Source organism: Lutjanus erythropterus, chromosome 23 (assembly GCF_056507025.1).
Source record: "Lutjanus erythropterus isolate fLutEry1 chromosome 23, fLutEry1.hap2, whole genome shotgun sequence".
NCBI lineage: Eukaryota > Metazoa > Chordata > Actinopteri > Lutjaniformes > Lutjanidae > Lutjanus > Lutjanus erythropterus.
Genome location: NC_139339.1, coordinates 20,343,776 through 20,363,091, shown reverse-complemented (window position 1 = coordinate 20,363,091; position 19,316 = coordinate 20,343,776). Strand labels below are relative to the sequence as shown.

The window sequence follows — 19,316 nt, the reverse complement described above, 5'->3', positions numbered from 1 at the left end:
AGTCAAGGTTTGGCATGAGAGCTCCAGCCAGGATGAAGCTGGGGTTAAGGTAATGCCTCAGTTACAATCATGATTGCAGCTTAGCAGCTTGGCCAGACATTAAGTAAAAGCCCTAATTTGAAAAAAAACACAAGGGAACTTGATGTAAACCAACGGGACCCCATAGGCCTGTCCAGACTGGGTCTGAACTAGCTCTCAACTGGTTGAGACAGGCCAGAGCTGCTGACAGACAGACGGACCAGAACTGAAGAGAACAGAGACTCACATGTTACACGCTGTTTGTTTTGTGCAGACTCCAAAATCTGTGAGACACGGGGGGACGGGAAGAGATTTGGAAAGGGAGAAGGAGCGGAGGGGAGATGGGAAAAGAGTAGGAGTATAGACTGGAGAGGAGGTGACAAGCAGCAGAGAGGAAACGGGTTGATAGTGAGGAAGAGGAGGTGGGAGAAGGTGGAGGAAAGGGTGGGAGAGGAAGAAGCACTGTGGGAGGGCACTTCAGCATATTCATACGAAATGTTTTGAGTGTTTATTCCTCTGCGCCAGTGACAGCTGTGGCTGGAGGCATTATTTTTTCAGGTCGTCAGTCCATCTGTCCAAATTTCTTGAAACTTGGCACTAATATCTACTTAGACTCAAGGACTTGATTTTGGTTGTTAAGGGTCAAAGGTCATTGTGACCTCATGAACGCAGTACCTCAAGAGGCAAAATGTCTTGAAACTTGTAAAAACGCCTACTCGGACGTAAGGTTGAACTGATCAGAATGTGGTGGTCAAATGTCAAAGGTCAAGGTCAGTGTGACCTTATAAAACGTAATTTTGGCCACTAAGTATGACAAAATTTCACACAAATATCTAATATGACAAATTAATGAAGTGATGACTTATTATATCCAAAAAGTCAAAGGTCATCTCCACTGTGACATCATAATGTTCAGCTCTTAATCAGTCCTCTGTACTCCTCCATAAAAGTAGTCTTTGAGTGAAGACCGTATGTTTCACACTGGAGGTTATTTCACTGGGATCATGTCAATATAGTGATTTAATGAAATAAAAATACACTTCATAAGTTTAATTGAATTGCTTCAAAGTCTTCGATACACAGACATAGGTGTGAACAGCAACTTGACTGACTGGCTGGCAGACACACACACCCGTGCGGTAGAAATTCTAGTTGCTTTAGGTAGGTTTTATGGTAAAAGTGTTTTGTCTGCTTTATGTCCTGACACAGAAATGACACTTCTCTTACAGGAAAGGAAAGGGGAGGAAATAGATACAATATGTGTGCGTGTGGAGCCCCCAGAGGTAGGAGGAGTACAGAGGCAACTGCAGAAACCTCAGGCACAGTGACGTGGAGGGAAAGATGAAAAAGGAAAGGAAGGGGAAGAGGAGGTTATGGAGTGAAAAGGAGTCTGAGCAAGCTGAGCTAATGTAGTGCGAAGTGAAATATCTCATTCTGAAAAGAGCAAAGGGGAGGAGAAGGGAGAATTACATAAACGCTACAATATGTGTGAAGCAGCGAATGTGTGTTGAGGAGAAACAGAGAGAAGATGAGAGCAGGAATAGGGCATGAGGGGGGGAGTGGATATAGCTCTAGGCCAGTTGGCAGTGACCATAACGGCTTTCATTGTGAGGTGTTGATTCTGTTGCCGAGCCCTTGAGCCACGGGCGTTTAACCCTGACAACAGCCAAGAACAATGGCTAACAGCCGCATAAGTGGATAACATGTGAGGCGAAATACAACATTTACTGCCTAAGACAATGACATCTGGAGCTGGAAAAACTGAATCAGAGCTTGGGGCTGGGACAAGGTGCTGAGAAGGTGAGGGTGAACAGGGCAGGGTGCAGGTGGAGTAAGATGTGGAGGTGCATTGTGGTTAAAGTGCATCCCTTTATAAATCCCCAGATGCTCAATCCGCTGACTGAGAGGCTTCTAAGGTTCCCAACCAGTTACCCCAGGGACTCGTTTAACTGCTGCGCAAGCCCTGTTTTTTTATGAATCTTCTGCACTGTAATGTGTGTCGCTGCTCATTACAGACAAGACGGACTGTGATGTGGCGCTGGGGGGTCCCAGGAGGGGGTGGTGACTCCTCTGGTGAGGGTTAAGACCTCTGAGGCGGCACACATCGACTCATCACCACCAACACACATATATATATATATACACCCTTTCGTTGCAACCTCAGCGTCATTAACAAATGTGTGTGTGCAAGTGTGTATGTGTCTTTTATTTATGGCCCAAACGATACTAGATTTTTTTTTGGCCAATACCTATACTAGGGGTAGAAAATTCCAGTACTGATATATTGGCCAACATTTTTTTACACACAAGATAATTTACAGAATATAAACTATAGCATATACATTAATACACATTTTTTGCAACAACAGCGATGTAAGATATGTTACTAGACATGGCAATTTTTAAAGAAATTGTGATTGTGAATGCCAGCTGTTGAAGAGGTGACGCTAAACTGCATTGCGATGATGTGGAATATTTTAAGGTTTGTTAAATTGACACTAAATTGAATTGCTAGCTGGGAAAATTGAAGAATACCAAGAACGCAAGACAAGCTTTGTTGGAAAACTGCCCCTAAATTGCAGTTAATATCAGTAATGTGGGAATGATGTGGAATATTTTAACATTTGTTGAGAGGCTGACACAACTGATTTGCTGTTAAATAATACCAATAATAAATGAATGATGTGGAAAAGTGGATGATTGTTGAAAGGTTGATGCTAAACTGAATTGCTGTTGAATAATACCAGTAATGTAGGAATGATATTGAATATTGTAATGTTTGTTGAATTGCTTCACTGATGGCTGGGAGTGAGTGAAAATGATCAAAATAAATGCTGCCTAGAAAGCTAACAAATTGAAAATCAGCATTTTATCTGTTAATAAAAAAAGTTTTATCGGGCTGATAATATTGGCCAGCTGATATGGCGGTCAGGCTCTAACTTTAAGTGTCCCTGTGATGCGATTTCACGTCCGCTGTTGCCATGGTTTGACATTTGCTGTTTAAGTGTTTCTCTTTTCAGTGGGGATGTCCAATAATTCGATGATTTGTGTCTTATTTCCAAGGAAGTGTGATAACTAAGTGTCTGCGAGTGTAACGTGTGTGTGTGTGTGTGTGTGTTTCCAAAAGAGACAGAGAGCGAGAGTGGCAGCGAGCAGAGTGCTCAGTGTGTGTTTGTGCTTTCTGCTGTGAATGTGTTCCAGATAGTGCTGCTGATGGTTATCTTTCGGAGAGAGCTCTATTGATTTGGCTGTGGTAAATAATTGGTTGGGTCTACAAGCTGTCATGTTCAGCCTGATTGCTGAGCATTGGTGGTCTCGAGCAGTTATCTTCCTCCATATCCCTCTCTGATCCTCCTCTAGCCTCCTTAGTCTATCTCTACATTTATTGATTAGGACCCTATATGACCATTCTCCATCCTTCAATTTGGGCAATAATCCCTGTCCCGAAGCCATGTGTTACAAGTTATCTGCTCTCCATTTCTTGTTCTGCTTTAGGGAGAGCAGGGCAGGTACAATTTAGGAAGGCGAAAAACGGGGAAATGAGGAGAATACAGAATGAGGACATTTGGAAGGGTCAGACGTAATACAGGCTTGCATAGTCTGCCCTACTTTTCCTTGACAGTAGACTACATTATTAGTACTGCAAAGTGAGGTGGAGTGTGTGTGGAGGTCCCCTGCAAACTTCATTTCATGAAAAAAAAAGAGAAAGAATGGAAATATTTTCAACATAAGTGTTACTGCCCATTCCTCTAATTAACATCCAGAATGCGGACAGATTTAACACTAAATCATAACTAGAAAGAAAAACTGCTGGCTCTGTGGTGTATGTCCTACCCACTGGGAGGGCTGGATGTCAAGTTTGGGAGGCCCTGGCCCACATGCTGCACAGCCTCTTGCAGGGTCACTGAGCTGAGGCGATGAGAAGACCATTAGCGACCCCGCTTGAATGGCTTTGGGAACTACAACCCCCAGTGAGCCAAGAACAAGAGGGCTGATTATCCAAGCAAACCCACAAAGCTCTCTTTTGAATGTATGGAGAGACGCCTCATTTACTGCAACTGGTGGATTTTTGTTCGTTTTAAAAACCTATACTAGACCCAACATTACATGCACATAATCCCTGCCAAACTCTGAGGGAACAGCTATAATATATTCCTTCAGGGACTTTGCAATATTTAATTATGGTTTTGTAAAGGATAAATGTATTATGCCTGGCATAAACCACTTGGATACAGATTCCACAGCTGACTTTAAGGCGACCTAACCAAAGTAGGACAATTTTTAATACACAAAGTATATTTAGCTGTGATATGTAGTAGGGTAGACTGGGGATGCCTACAACAGGGGGCAGCTGCAACATGCCTTATGCCTTCAATCAGAAACATTCTAGAGTAAAATTACTGCAGAAGGTTAGAGAGTTAGAGTTGCATTTTTGTCATACTGTCCTGACTTTTTGTATGAATTAATCCAAACTTAACAAATTTAAATTCTCATTTTTGTTGTTTGTTGTTGTTGAAACCATACCCAAGCTAAGCAGCCATATCAAAAGAGACCTCACAAGAGTTTATTAACATAAACAAGTAAATGTGGGGTACATAAAAGGATAGTTCACCCAAATACAAATGTATATTTGATAAATGTCTGATGCATTGCAAATTACACATTACATTTTTCCTAGAGCGATAGAACCTGTAACACCTGCATTTTGACTCAAGGTAGGCTGATGTGCTGCCCATAAATAAACAAAACTGTTATTCAATAAATATTTGTAAATAAATAAATAGTTATCATATTACTGTAAACAATGCAATTTTTGAAATTATTGTATTTTTAATATGTTGAAATTGTCCCCAGGATCAAATAGGCTAAACATTGTGAACAATATGCCATATGTAATCGTCTTTGAATTGTATGGGTAAAATGGCAAACAGATGTAAGTTTAATATAAAAAGATTTGGTTGGTCTAGTTGTTCAAGGGTCTGCAACCTTGACGATCAAAATTTGATATAGGCTACATATTTTTACTGCTGTTAATTAAGCAACAATTCACACTGTAAAAAATGGCTGAGATGACTCCACATTTATTTATTTTATTATTTCTTAGAGTTTTGAGCCCATTAAACTGTTATATTTTGAAGTTAAATTTAAAAAGTTTTCCAAACTGTTGTCTTTAGCACAGATAATTTCTTTTTCTTTTTCAGATAAACTAGAATCTTTGAGTTGTTTTTTTTTTATCTCGAAATTTGGTCACACTGAACTGTGATACTGATTTTTCATTATTTTGGTATCTGAAAATGAAATGGTTTTATTTGAAAATACTTAAGTTTAGAACATTCACCTTCACTTGAATGAATTTAAATACATTTTTTGGGTTTCTAAAACTTAACAAGACTTAAGTTTATATAAGGAAGAACAGTAAATTTTCTCAAAAAAGATTAGTAGTTGGTAAAACTTTTTCAAAACATAAGAGTTTGAGTTGTGTTTATGGTACTTTTTCAAATGTAACCCGTTTTCCTGTCGGGTTATTATTTTCCTATGTCACAATGATTATAGAGGTATTTGGGGTGATATTTGCCCGATAAATCCGCCTAATGTTGTTTCATCCAAACTTTCTGTAACTGTCATTGTTTCACCGGGCAGTATGGAAGTTTCCAGAGGAGCAGGGAGAGCTAACACCGGGGCTGAAGTAGAGGAGAGACGGTAAACTTCCTCTGAGAGCTGCCACGTCTGAGCCCAGTCCTAGCACTACTTCCTCTGGAGCACATAGCTAACAGGACAGCAGCGGAGGACGGGGACAAACTCCGATTAATTGACGGTAAATCTGAACAAACACGCTTTTTCCTTCTTTCCTTGTCCTCGGATAACATAACAGAGTAGGCTGAACCAGACAGCTGATCTTTTCCGTCACCGGCTCGGCAAAAAAAAAAAAAAAAAAAAAAGAATCAATGAGTCGAGGGGTTTTGTGTGAAATACACGCATTTTATTTCCTCATTTACATCGTTCAGTCCCAGACTAAAAAGCTTACTTTTGAAACTTCATCTAAGTTAATTGTCACACTCTGATTTTTGCGCAGCGGGTGAGATAATAACCATGTTGTCGAGTGAGGAGGAATTTGTAAAAATCAAGTTTACCGCTGTGGCACTGTTGGAGCAGGGGCTGCTGTTTGCACAACTAGGAGTTTTACAGCAAAGAGGGAACCCTTAGGCTGTGTTTATATTGCTTTATCTCAAATATGAACAGTGCAATAACGGCATGGGCAATTACACTGTTAAAAATCGCTCAAAGTGTGTGTTGAAGAGTTGTATTGCTTGTATTATAGATGTAGGAATGCATTTTCTTCATTCCTCTCTCACTGCCATTAATAAAGCTGGGTATTGTTTAAAAAAACTATGATACAAGCACCAGTACCAGTACCATTAAAGTAACACTGATACCAATACTTCATTTGATATTATAGGGCCTGAATGATACTGGACTTTTGGGATATATATAGAATAGAATATACTGAATATAGATATACATAAACATACATTTTTGTAGTGATCTCTCTAAGGTGGTTAACTCTTATGACAAAAATATGTATGGAGGCAGAATATTGAACAATTTAACAGTAAACTTTATTGTCCAAAATCACATCAGGGCACTGAAACAGGAAACTTTCCCCAGTATGTTTAGTTATTATAAATAACTATAAATTAAATAGACAAACAAATAGAGCAAATATATGTGCATATTAAAACTTAAATAAGAAAAAGGATCAAATATACAAAGAAAGCTGCCTATAAAGCTAACAAATAAAACAATCTACATTATTGTCATGTTAAATAAAGTTTTCGTACAGGACAACATATATGCTGATACTAATATAGATACTATAAATAGCTGTGATAGGCCAATATCAGGCCAATAATATTGATCAGGCTCTGTTTGATAGCTTTCCTGCATTCCTGAAATAATAATAATTATTTTTAACAGCTGCCACAAGTGTGTAATGTAACCATACTTTTGAATGTTTCAGTGGCATCTGGGCACACTGAATTGGCTGCGAGCAAAACCATACAAATAAAAAAATTACAAAAAGGGTACAGAAAGGATCAAATGCAGGTGTCATTTGACTGAGAAGTTTCTATGATATTTGGTGGGTTATCTCAGTTGGTATTTTAAAGGTATTGAGCACCGATGCCCAGCCCTAATTGTCATACACACAAATAGTTTATCTCATCTCTCTCCCTCCTGTGCTTTCCTCCAGATCTGCCATGCTGCCCAGGCTTTCTGTCTATATCCTTGTTACTTTGCCAGTTCTCCTGGTGCAGGGAGACACTGTTGATTCATCCAAGAAGACCCCTGCTGCCCCAGCCAGCCCTCCACCCCGCCCGCCTTCTCCTCTGGGTGACCCCAGCTGGGCTCTCGGTCTGCGCCTGTACCAGGCGCTCCGCTCTGACTCGAGCTCGGTGAACACCCTCTTCTCCCCTCTGCTTGTGGCCTCCTCACTTGGGGCGCTGGGTGGAGGGTCAGCGGGCACCACTGCCAGCCAGCTCCAAGACCTCCTCAAAACCTCGCCCCCCAACAAGGCTGGGGAGCTTCTGTCTGGGGCGTTGAAGAGCTTAACTGAAGCCAACGGGACCAGCTTTCACCTGCACTCATCCTCAGCTCTGTTTTCCAAGGAAGCTCCTCCAGTCAGCCAGGCCTTTGTGAAGGACAGCCAGACCAGGTTCAGGCTGCAGCATCAGCCACTGGGGAAAGGAGACTCCAAGGCTGACCTGAAGCAGCTCCATGGCTGGGCTAAAGCTGGGCTTGGTGGGCTGGAGGGAGCTCCTTTAGAGGCTAAAATCCAGGCTAAGGCTGGAGCCCTGATACTGGCCAATGCCCTGCGCTTTAAAGGTGAGTAGAGTTGGTTCACAAGTGGACTTCTGGATAAACGGATTGGTGCTGCATAGGGTTGTGTATCTCACTGACTGAGACCGATTCGATATGTGTCTTGATACCTGTTCAACGTACGATATATCTTATAATTTTTTTAATAGTGATCGATTCGGTTCGATTTTGTTTCAACTAATGCTACATTTGTAGAACGCTTTTCGTTGCAAAAAGAAATCCTGATAGTTTTACTAACTATAGTAACAGCAGAGACAGAGAGAAGCAGCATTTACATTTTCTTATGAGTCTCATGTGTAAATGAGATACTGTAGCCTAAATGAGAATCCGTGAACACATTTTAAATATTAGTATTTTTGCAGTAAGATGATCTGCTGCTCTGTTCCATATGAAGAGTGCTGTGGTTTTGATTACTGTGGAGGAACAGTGATGCTCAGTGTTACCTGCTCTCACAGTGACATGACGTCTCTGTGGGTCAGAGTTGTGGCTCTGCACTCTGCTGTCAGACACGGTTTGTATAAATGATTTGCAGCAGCGTTTCTCATCTTTCATATAAAACCCAAACTTATTCCACACCTGCACGTTATGAAATTTTGGTGGTGCGACGCGGTACAGTGTCACTTCTGTCGCAGTCCTCAGCGCGGTCTGTTTTGATGAAATGAAGAGGAGACACAGGAGAGAGAGAGAGAGAGAGAGGGAGGAGCGCTTGTTTTGTGTGAGTGCAGCAGCAGGTGTCCAGTAAGAGTGGTGCAGGCAGAGGCAAGAGGCAAGAGAAAATGGAGGAAAGTTACAGTGGCAGTTCCTTGATGCCAAAAATGAAACATATGTCCTAATAAGATGTACCGGTGTGCTAGTGCTACATCAATTTGTTTCCGATTCATGTTTAGCTTTTAATCGATAAAGGCCGTCTGAACCAATGCACTCGTATCTAACACATTAAAGTCCGATGCATCGGATGCAATCAGTGAATTGTTACATATCTAGTGCTGCACCATCTGGTAAAAATATAATCCTAGTGCGATTATTTTGACAGATATTGTGATTGTGATATGAGTCACAATTAATTAGGGCTCATTAGTTATTTGGTCTATAAACTGTCAGGAAATGGTTGGAAATGTCAATCAATGTTTCTCACAGTCGAAGACGGTGTCCTCCAATGTCTTGTTTTATCCAGAATCCAAGGATGTTCAGTTCATTGTCAGAGAGGAGTAAAGAAAGCAGAAAACATTTACATTTAAGACGCTGGAATCAGATCTGAGAATTTCAACTTTTTTTATTTTCTTAAAAAAATGCTCAAACAGATTCAAGGATCAATATGCAGCAGTTGCATGGAGGAAAAAAATGAGTACTACAGTCTAGACAGTGAGTTGGAACAGTATAGCTGGTGTATTAATAGGTTGAAATCCTATTTAATATGCAATCTACAGCTGAAGAAGGTTGGCTTCCCCTGCCCCCCTCCTCCTCAGACTTGGGGAAGCTCAGGCAGGCTGCTGGAGGACAAGACAAGGGCAACTTTGTAACTTGAGAATAAGAAGCAAGGTTATTGTAGTCATTGCCTACCATACTGCCTGCCAGACCCTATCAACATGTTGCTCAGTTTAACCATTATAAATATCTACACTTTCTACAAAATTATGAATGATTTGTTATGACTCATAAACAGACACTTACTCATTTGGAAAATTATTCAATTATTCTGGCCTCAACTAGAATTTCAAAGGGGGGGGATCGCATTTGAAGTGTTGCTGTCAGAGGAGCGAGTATTTCAACTTAAAATACTCCTTGATCTCTGATGGTGTATGATGATCATTTTATGATTTATTACGGTCCTTTAATCAATCATTAAAATAGTCTGTGATTAATTGAATAATTGACAACCAGTCATTGATTGTTGTGGCTTTAGCGGGAATGATCATTTTTGCATCACAGTGATCATTTTCACTGAAAAAACTGTTAAAATCATGATGGTGTGACATTTGTTGGGTTCAGTTTGTACCCAATAAACATGTTATCTTACATCTGGAGAACAAGATTTGCAGGCCAGGGCGTCTGTGGTACTACAGTACTTACTTCCTCTGCGATTTGGATAGTACTTGGTTATATTGCAATAACATTTTCCTTCATTTTACACCTCTAACTCAGATCCCCATGTTAACTTTGGTCTGTTGTCACATAAGCTTGGAGAATATGACACTGGTTGGGTAATGGAAAATGAAAGATGTAAAATAGTATGCAAACACGTCAGCATTTGTCTGTGTGTCCAAAATTGTCCTGGCTGTGACCCTAAATGAAGCAGCCACTGAATATTTCATCATGGTGAGTATCCAATGGCATAACTGGTTGGCTGTAGACCTAGCAGCTAGGCTGGCCTGACTAATGCTGTTGTTCTTTGTAATAATTGTGGAGTCATTTGCAATTATGCAACGTCTTCGAACTGAACTTGTGTGCTGCATCGGATGAGAGGTCTTAGAATATTAATATTGCATGAACATGTACCGTTTTCAGTGTTCAGACAGCACCGTGGAGTCTGCACGCCAGTTTGCCCACTACGTTGTGTGTGCCAGCATGCCCACCCATGTGCGGCGTGCTCGACTGTGTGTGTGTTTGTGTGTGCGCACATGCGGTGGACTCCAGCTGGTGGACACAGCAGATAAAGGATGATTCTGGGGTCTATCACTGAGAGCTTATTCATCTTCCATTGGGGGGTGATGTGTCATCTTAAATAATTGAGTAACAAGTGTCCAGACTCTCTCCCTCGGTGTCATGCCTAACATCTGTGCTTGCAGCGCTCCAAGTCTGCGGCGCCACAGCTTGGCTCAGATCTGTTCTTTGTGACGGGCTGCAGTGGTGGAAACTAGTCAGTGTTTCGCTACGAATGCAGTCAGATATTTAGAAGCTCCATCTGTGATTGAACAGTTGCTACCCAAGAACATATCCATGTAATCCTTATCAGAAGTTCATCTTTCATCATGTTGCCCGTTTAAAGGAGAAATCTGTAATATATTTACTGTAATAAATCATAAAATGACCATAATATGTCAACAGAGATTAAGGAAACATGCCAAGTTGAAATATTTGCTTTTCTGACAACAGCACTAAAGCTGCGGTGTCCTCCTTTCATTTTTCTATTCTGGCCCATAACTCATGTTATTGTTAGCCCATTTCACGTTAATTAGAGCTCAAATTGATGCCGAATGCATGCAGAATGAGTAAGCTTCTGTTTTAGAGTCATTAGAAATCATCAATAATCCTTTTGAAGGAGTAGTTGTTATTGCCAAATTACAACGTTGTGCTCATCTTGCACTCCTGCAGTGTTTCTGCAGCCTGCCTGAGCTTCCTTGAGTCTGGAGACGAGGTTTACGGGGGGAAACAACTTGCTTCAACCATCAATTGTACTGTACTCATTTTTGGATGCTTACTTGCTGCATATTGCTCCCTTAAAAAGTCGATTAATTTAATTTTTGTTTGGCTGTTTTCATGTTATTGAGTTATTGCATCAGGAGTCAAAGAAATAGCTTATTTTCCACTTTCTTGATAACTTTTCAGGAATGTAATCTACCATCTTTCTCTGAGCACAGTGAACATTTGTGTGCCTGCTGACGTAGAATCTCATTTTTGTTTGCAGTCTCCACAAAAGATGATGATGTGTTAAATATATCCTTCTGTTTCACTTGTTCTTTTTGTGGCGTTTCTCTGTTTTTTGTGCTTTTGTCATTGTTTATCGCATTTCTAATCTACCCCTGTCTCCTCTTCCTCTTCTTCCCACATGCCTCCTCCTGTTCACGGCCTTATCTGCTTCTATCTGCTTCTATTCCTTCTGTTTCCTCCTGCAGGTATTCTTTTTATTAGGTGCAAAGAAGGCAAGGCGGCTGAAGTGAAAACAGGTTGCCAATAGATAGACAGCCTTTTGAAAATAACATTCCCGTACAGACTATACATTGATAAGCAATTTAATTAATTCTCTTTGTTTGATGTTTTGACTTCATTACAAAATTAGTTTTTCTGTGAACCAGCCCTCGTTGGTCGGTTCATTAATTTTATGGGGGAAATATACAAATTAGATTATACAGCAGATTGCAGCACACAAATTAGATTACGGAAAATTGGATTCCTTTAGTTTTGATTCATAATTTAAAAGTGGTCAATAGTTTGCTTCTTGCTCTTACAAGCTGCCTCTCCTTTGCTGTAACTTTTTTTTTTTCGTCTTTGATTTCAGGGTCCTGAGGCAATTCGTAGTGTGTGATAATGTAATGGTTTCAGAGATGGTGCCGGAATTTCTCTTGGCACTGAACAGGCATCTGCTTCCTTGCCCATTTTTGTTTGTTTCGCTTTCGTTCCCTTTAGTTAATTATTGAAAGTGAGGGGGGGATTAAAAACCTCTTCGTGGGCCCTCCTTAGGTGGGCTGTACACGGCATTCGAAGAAAGGGAAGGTCAGGGGCAATTAGTAGTGGAACATGTTTGTAGTAGAGAGATGTTTAAAGCAAAGAGGCTGCAGAGAAAGCGCAGTGTAAGGAGAGATTTCTGGGTGGGAAGGGGGACAAAGAGACGCAGGGTAAAAGAAATTGGAGAAAAGTAAGGAGCAAAAACTCAGAAAAGTAAAGAGAGGGTGGCCTGCTGAGAGAGTGAAAGAGATTGACAGACATAGTGGAGGGATGTAAAAGGCCTACCTTGGGAGTTCCAGTCCACACTAGTTAATTAATTCAGGCTTTGTTCCTGTTTTAGACAAACAAACACTGGAGACGGAAGAAGAAAAATAAGATTGTGGAAACAAAAAAACAGTAGAGAGAAACTTCAACAGAAGATAACGCAACAACATGGAGAACAAGAAGAGGAAAGAAAAGGCGAGAGAGAACAACAAGTCCCCACATATTTAACCTCTAATAATAGCTTCTGAAATACCACAACTACTTGTAATCAGAAGTTGATGAGGGAGGAGAGGGAGCCAGTCGTTCTCATTGATTCTCCTCTGGTTTTTGCCTGAAGTTTACAGTATGAATTGTAAGTCTGAGAGCGATTGGATTTCTTAGCTGTGCAATTGTCTCATTGTTTATTGTTGATGGATATTAATGGATTCAGGTTTCAAGCGATCTCTCCACTGCGGTGCTGTCCTATAAAAGAAAATAATGCAATGCAAACCCAAAGCAGGCCCTCTTGTTGAGACAAAGCCACACACAGAGATCAACAGAGTCTGCTGTGCATGCTGGTGAGGTCATTAAATCCATGCTCGATACAACTTTTTAGCATTTGCACACGTGTATATACACATAGCATGCAGAAATGATTCATCACTGGGACATCATTTCAGCAACACGGCTGCCACTTCAGGTAACCTTCAGCCAGTTGTTTTGAATTCCAGTGCGATCATATTTCCCTCTCTGATGTTAAAGGAAGCGGAGCGAATGTCTGTGACTTGCACTAGCATGCCTGCGAGGGAGAATCACATGTCATTTGGCTGTGACTTGTGATTGGCCGGGGTCCAGTGGTGGCTGGGTGGGTTTTGGGAAAGCCATGTCCATAATGAGTTCATCCACAGAAAATTAATCTACATCAGTTTGGATAATAAATTAAACAATTTACCAGTTTTGCAGAATCAAGTTCAGTTGACTTGTCATTGTATAATGTCTTCTGTGGGTGTGGAGCTTTCCACAGTCTGAGGAAAATAACATTGAAAGTCTTTGTTGCGAATAATATCACCTTGAGATGTTCCATCCTCTTTTCAAGGCTGTTCTCAACAACAAAAATACAGTATAAGCACAGTAACCAAACGTGACTGAACACAAACAAACAAGCAGACAAACAAACAATAGACATTAGCCATTCAGAATCTGGAGGTCATACTCCACGCAGAGCATTCACTCTTATGTTATGGAAAAATATTAATGTCAGTAATAGCATTATATGATGAAGTTGTAAAACATAATTATGGAGGTGTGATTATGAACATGTGTAGCTGAGCCCATAAAAACTCTGAAATTATTAGGGGAGTAGGATTTCAAAGAGGTCTTACCAGAGACTGCATATTGGAATATTTTAATCAAGGCCATATTTTTTTTTTGTCCATTTTTAAAGTTTACAACTTCAAAATGATAAAATTTTATTTATTTTTTAAAAAATATACAAATCAATACAAGAAAGGTTTAATTTTGATAATTACTTTTAGTCATGCTAGCAGTCAAGACTGAAATATCTGAACAACTATTGGATGGATTGCCATGTACTTTGGCACAGACATTCATGTCCCCCTCAGGATAATTTGTTAATAATTCTGGTTATCCCTTAACTTTTCATTTAATGTCGTTATCAGGTCAAAATTTTAATTTTGCCAATATTTTGGTTAATGACTAAATACTTGTAAGAGTAATGGCATTCCCATCAGTTCTGCTGTACTTTGTGTTTAGTGGTATTTAATAAACGTACCTAAAACTTTATCTAGAATATTTTTTAAAGTCAAGCAAAAATGCCAGTCATTTAAATTGGAATATTTGGTATTTGAGACATTTCCTGCTCAACTCTTAGTTTATATAATTAGAAATTAAAGTTACTTTTTAAGTAGCTTTGATTTCTAACTTTAAACCAGTTTTTAACTGGTTTTACTGGTGCCTCTATTACATGAGGTAACAAGACCATCCTCAAGAAGATGTTTCTGTGTAGTTATTCTTAATTCCTGCTGCTGGGTCAGATTCTCTGTGAAACAGATGCTCAGATGAAACAAGCCTGTGTTTGCATTTTCCCAGGTAAAGCCACAGTGAGTAGTACATGAGCCACTTTAAAGGAAGCAGGAGGATTATTTAGATAATTTTGTTTTTGATGTTATATTTTATGGTTGTTAAGATGGAAACAATACTGCTGTTGTCCCAACAAAATATGAAAGTTCCTTGTAGTGGCTTTAAGTATTTTAAATTGTATGTGACAGAGGTTGTCACCTTGGGGATTTGCTGTAGGTATTTTTATTTGCTATTTTCTGACATTTTTAAGACTAATATATAATTGATGATATAGAGAATAGAAGGCTCCACACACTTTGTCCAGTTCAAGTATTTAATAATAAAGCCAAGCAATTCATCTCTAGACTTTCATCTGAGCCAATGAGCCATTTGATGTTTTGGCCTTCTTGCACCTTCTAGTATTGTGTCATGAGTGTGGAAAGCCTTTTAGGCAATTAATCGATAATGAAAATCATCGTTAGTTGCGGCCCTGGCTGGCCCCAGGTGACATTCGCTAAGAGTGACACAAGTACAAATGATAATCTGCTGACCTCCTCGCTCCATCCTGTGTCCCCTGCACGATTGAACGGGCCGGTGGCTTTAGAAGAGTGTTGTGGGGTTATTACAACAGTAATTCCACTACTCTACTCTATCCTGTCCTAAATTGACAGCTGTCATGGGGTTAGCAGGGCCAAGCGGGATGCGCTGAGCGATGAATGGGACGATGTGGCCTTAAGGACCTCATAACTGCCCCAGTATTGCACTCGTCTGCCTTGAGAAGAGTAGACGTGTTTTAATGGGCAGTAGATATTGATAATTCATGAGCAGTGTCAGCCGGTGTCACTGTTTATCAGGTCTATATGTATTTATGAACATGGCATTGTTTAACCGAGTGTCCACCTTTTCACCTCTTTCAATCATTCAGTGTTTTCTTACAGCCTATCCATGTCAGGCACTGGGTATTCAAAATGCCTCTGTCCTCTGTGTTTGTTTGGCTGTTTGTTCAGGGCTGTGGGAGCGAGAGTTCAGTGAGGAGAGCACGGATCATCGTACTTTCTTGGGCAAGAAATACACCAAAGTGATGATGATGCACCGAGCAGGTAAAAAGCAGTCTGTCGCGGGCTGTACGCCTGCCAGCAAATAAATGCAGCAAAAAGCAATTTGAGTTTTAAAACGGCTCGAACATCTGTAAGGTCCAATCTGCTTCCCTCCTATTTATCACTGTGCACCTTATGATTTATTTAACACGCTTTTCATATTTTATGTGTCATCTTAAAACAACAACAAGGCAGAGTGAATTTCTGCTATCACAGCAGTAAAAGATGTCGGAGGGATACATTCTGTCATATTTAATGTTATATTATAATGTCATTTCCAATTCGTGAAAAAGATTGTTTAAGTGATCCATTGCCATCCTGTCTAATGTTGCATTTACATTATGTTTAAAACAGGTTTAGTGGTGTTTTCTGCTATTGTTCACTTCATTTAGGCAGGTGAGAATTCAGCTGACACCAAATAACTGCAGTGGCATGGCTGAAAGTCTAAACCAACATCCAAGAGAACTGCTGAACACTCAAAGGAAGAAGGGTTTTTTGAAGAAGGGCTTCGTCAAGGGCTCTTTGTAAGACTAACTGGTTGATTCCACAAGGTGTGACATGTGTGCGCCACAGTTTTGATCCATACTCATGGCTGCAGGTCCCACCAGAAGCGTTTTGCTGGCCCGATTATGTTTACCTTGCTCTTTGTCTTTCTAGCATGGATAAGTAGTTTAAATAGTTAAATAATTTGTCTTTATGATTATAGTCCATCTTTATGATCATGAGTCAGCATGAGGTCTTTTATTTTGAAAATTTACCACATTGTGAGAATAGTCTGGGGTTCTCGGTAGATGGGTTCTAGATAAAACCATTGGCATATAAAAGGGGTTCTGGTAAAACCCCTGGGTGGGTTCTTGTTAGCACCCCTAGCAAATGGCAATATTCTGAGGCCTCAGAGAGGATTCTGGGTGGAAACATTACACCATAGAAAGGCTCTGCTTTAGAGCAGAGCTCCAACTCTGAATTACTGCTGAAAAGCAAAAATGTTACTTTATGCCAGAGCTTCTCCTTCTCTCTTTGACTCTCTGATCTCTCCTCAGCTCTGTGCACGTCTCCGCCTGTCTTTTCCTCCAGGTTTGTTCCGTCACCATGAAGACATAGCAAACATGGTGCAGGTTCTGGAGGCGCCTCTGTGGGGAGGTAAGGCCAGCGTGGTGCTCCTGCTGCCCTTCCATGTCGAGGATCTGACGAGGTTGGACAAGCTTCTAACCCTTGAGCTGCTGTCCAAGTGGCTGGAGAAGACCAATGTCACCAGTGTGGCCGTCTCACTGCCCAAGGCCAACATCACCAGCACACTCAGTCTGCAGGTTAGAACAACAAACTTACACTAACAGCTATAAGTGCATACTGCCACCCACTGTATAAGAGTGTGTAACATCTTATCGTTTACCTTATTTCTTAAATTTTACCCATCAACCCTGTCTCACTTAGTAAAAGAGTGCCTTCCTGGACACTCTTACCACTTGATCCCTCTCCTTCTGTTCCCAGTATCCCCATCAGATTCCACTCCTGTTTCCCCAGTACAAACATAGCACCATCTAATCCTGTTTGATCCAATCTGAGTCTTGTTGTAATGACTTCCTCCCCTTTGCTCGTTCTTTATAGGTCTTTGTTATGAGCAGCTTTTTTATTTTGTGATACCTGGTCTTCCTTTGTAAAATGGTTGAAAAATACTTGCATGTATTTTCTAAAAAGTGAACACTCAAAACTATAATGATGATTTTAAAGTTAGGGTGGTTAAAGATACTACAAGGAGTTTTTAATTGGTTATGAAACAGTCTCAATTTAATACTGATGCCCCTATATGACCTACATAAACAAACAAGACTGTTTGCGAGAAGATCAGCTATTTCTGTATATTTATTCTTAATGCAGGCCACTGGGTCAAATTCTCCTTGAAATAAGATGAAATAAGACTGTATTTACATTTTCACAGGCCAAGTTACAGTACATTAGCCAGTTAAAAAGCAAAGGAGAATTTATTTAGTTAATTTGGTTGTGGTAATTGTGGTTATTACAGTGGAAACAAGTATGAAATTTCCTTGTTGTATCTTTGAATTTAAGGTAAGTTACTGTAATTGTATTTATGCTAGTGGAATAGGCCTTAATCTGACCTCAGCCTCCACCAGTTATTAACTTAAATTTTAATACTTTGCTCTCTGATACTCTCCAGTTCTAAATAAATGATATTGTAATGTTTTTGTTTCCATGAACTGAAACATATAGTTCAGGCTGATGCATCATGCCTGTGTTCTCTGACAGGCAAAGTGATATCTCTGAGGCCGACTGCTCTGACATGTTTGGATAAAAGACTTGGCTGACGTCTTATTCCTCACCTGATAGGCTGAGAAACTCTTCAAGTGAGATCAGAGGGGCTTCAGTAGTTTTCATTATGTCACTGACTTTACATCGTAGCCCATCTGTGACACCCTGTTCCACTTTAGATCATGTCTTTATGCGAAGTGCCTCCTCTAGGATCGTGCTTGCAGACTTTCTCCCTCTCTCTTGTGGTGCGCATATGGCTGCAGCTCCTGAATATTCCCCACAGGCCTCGGTTGGCTCTGGCAAATCCTTGGGGTGAGTGTGAACAACCAAGTGCTCCATCTCCACCAGACACAGCCCATGTTTGGCCTAATTTCCAGCCACCTCACCTGTCCTGACCGTGGGGTTTGTGGGATTTTCTTTTTAGCCTGATCTGTGGGAGTAACACTCATCGATTTACTTTAGTTTGTCTTGTTGTACTTGAAACAGCAGACTGAGGTGACGTGCTTGTACAGTACATTAAATGTGCAGTGGAGAAGTGGCTGCTCAGCTCTTTAATACTATTTGACAGATAGGAGTCTGCACGCAGCCTCGATTGTACTTTATTCTTTTAGTTTCTATCTTTCATTCATTTCCTGTGTCCACACACTGCGTCATTTTTCACTTCACCTGATACGCTTTCTCATATCTCTAAGGAATCCAGTCATCATTCTCATTGTTTCTTCGCCTTCTTCATCCTCTTCTTTGCTTTTTGCACGTCTCTTCTTCTTTGTTCTCGGCTTCTTTCTTGGCCACCTCCTCTTCCTGACTTGCACTCTGCTTATCTCGGTTCTCTTTCTCTCCCCCCCTTCAAGAGTAATTCTTTCTCTATTCATATGTCATTCCTCTTCCTCCTCACTTGGCTCAGTCACCTCTGTTCTTCTGCCTTGCTGCTCTGCCTCCATCTTCTTCCATGCATTCTTCACCTGTAACCTCTGTTTCTTCCCTGCTTGTCTCTCTTCCTCCTTAGTAACTGAAGCACTGGCGTCCCTTGCCCCTTCCAGGTCAATGCAAACTCTGTCTCAGGTGAGTTTGAATGTAACTTCTTTCCATACTTCTCCACTCCTTGGGGTGATGGGCATCCAGCTGCACACAGAGTGTTTGGCTGTAACAGCCTTCAGCGGGGAATCAAACCCTGGCTGCTAGGAGGCTAAGAGAAGCCTGAGGATGACCATGGCCTGTAGCTCCTCAGTGGGCTTCAGAAGCCTCCCGCAGACCTCCTTTTGTGGGAGGACAAAGGTCATGCCACAGTCCAGCTGGTAGTCTGCCTGAATCTCTGCTCCTTTTAACCCCACAGCCAGCAGGTAGCTGGTGTGAGTC

At 40.8% G+C, this 19,316-nt stretch overlaps 1 protein-coding gene across 2 annotated transcripts in view; it reads left to right on the top strand.

Moving 5' to 3' along the window:
* The window catches only part of serpinh2 (serine (or cysteine) peptidase inhibitor, clade H, member 2), a 169,489-nt gene that overhangs the window by 137,275 nt on the left and 12,898 nt on the right, over positions 1-19,316 (top strand). The window contains exons 2-5 of one of the 2 annotated variants that reach the window (XM_084712699.1): positions 5,659-5,833; positions 7,268-7,899; positions 15,606-15,698; positions 16,770-17,002. In XM_084712699.1, the coding sequence (XP_084568825.1) occupies positions 7,275-7,899; positions 15,606-15,698; positions 16,770-17,002 (951 nt within the window). In that variant the 5' untranslated portion in view covers positions 5,659-5,833; positions 7,268-7,274. Of the gene's footprint in view, positions 1-5,621; positions 5,834-7,267; positions 7,900-15,605; positions 15,699-16,769; positions 17,003-19,316 lie in introns of those variants that run through there. The other variant, XM_084712700.1, reaches the window with a different exon arrangement.